At 54.3% G+C, this 1,222-nt stretch overlaps 1 protein-coding gene across 1 annotated transcript in view; it reads left to right on the forward strand.

The window, feature by feature from the left end:
- The window catches only part of GRHPR (glyoxylate reductase/hydroxypyruvate reductase), an 8,525-nt gene that overhangs the window by 1,764 nt on the left and 5,539 nt on the right, over positions 1-1,222 (forward strand). Inside the window, 2 exon segments of the mRNA XM_009880551.1 lie at positions 1-91; positions 709-797. The exon segment at positions 1-91 is cut by the window's left edge and continues 11 nt beyond it. Of these exon segments, the coding sequence (XP_009878853.1) occupies positions 1-91; positions 709-797 (180 nt within the window).

Here is a 1,222-nt window from a genome sequence, read left to right on the forward strand (position 1 = left end):
ACCTCCGTCCCGATGCCCCCGCAGAACTCTCTGTCGCTTTGCTTCTGGCTGCGTGCCGCCGGCTGCCGGAGGCAGTGGAGGAGGTGAAGAAGTGAGTATTGGCAGCTGCCAGCTGGAGCAGGGGCTGGCCTCCGAGCCCCACAGGCCTGGGGGCCGAGAGCCACAGGAGAAGGCGTGCCACACTGGACACACAAAACAGGGGTGAAGCCAGAGTTTCAGCTGGCTTGCACCAAACACCTTGCAGGCCAAGGTGGAATCTCCTACAGCTCTGTGACTGTTTGGAGACATGCTGCTCAGGGCCTGTGAGAGGGGCAGAACTCCCCTCTGTATGATAGGTGAAGGACCTGCAGGAGAGGGCACTTAAGGCCACCACAGAGCCCTCAAGAGGGCACGCATGGAAGGTCTGGCCAGAGCTCACTGACTGGCAGTCATTCCAGGGCTGTGGTTAGCAATGCCTAAATTATATCAATCTCAGGGCTGGTGCTGCTATGCACCCAAGGTCCAAGCGGATTCCTGCAGGAGACCACCAAAGTCACTTGAAGCAGGAACCTCAGAGAGGCTGGTTGTAAGATCATTTGTCTGTGCCAGAGGGGCTGGTCACCCGCAGTGTTATGCTCTGGCGTACTTGCCCCAGTGCCAGGCTGGGCTCTGAGCAGGCTCTACCCTGCTGCTGTCTGACATCTGTTTCTATCTTGCTCTCTCTGCTAGTGGTGGCTGGACAACATGGAAGCCCTTATGGATGTGTGGCTATGGTCTGTCTGATAGTACGGTGGGCATCATAGGTCTGGGGAGAATAGGTAAGTGCATGTCAGGTGCAAGATTTGTGCATCCCCAGTGATGGCAGGGTGGTTTTGGAGGTTCAGCCGAGGTGGCGTCCCCAGTGCTCACATCTAAAATCTATGAGAACAACAAGGAGATCTTGGTAGAGCCTCTCCAAATGGCAATCCTGACTCATTAGGCCTAGACCTTAAAGTTTAAAGCATTCAAACACATCCACTGCATCTGAGTGCTACGGCAAACTGGACGTTGTCCTCTTGGTGTTCAGTTAAACAAATGCCCTGACAAAGTCCAAGATGACGTGCTTGTCATCCATTCAGTTGTGGACTTGGTCAGCAGATGGCTCTTTCTTTCCTCATTTTCCAGTTTGCTCCCTAGGGTAGCTTCAGGCTTAATGTCCTGCAGCTCCCTTTCTGCAGTTTCACTGTGGCTAGGAGTCCATTCC

The sequence above is a fragment of the Charadrius vociferus genome, unplaced genomic scaffold (assembly GCF_000708025.1).
Source record: "Charadrius vociferus isolate BGI_N301 unplaced genomic scaffold, ASM70802v2 scaffold633, whole genome shotgun sequence".
In the NCBI taxonomy this organism is placed as follows: domain Eukaryota; kingdom Metazoa; phylum Chordata; class Aves; order Charadriiformes; family Charadriidae; genus Charadrius; species Charadrius vociferus.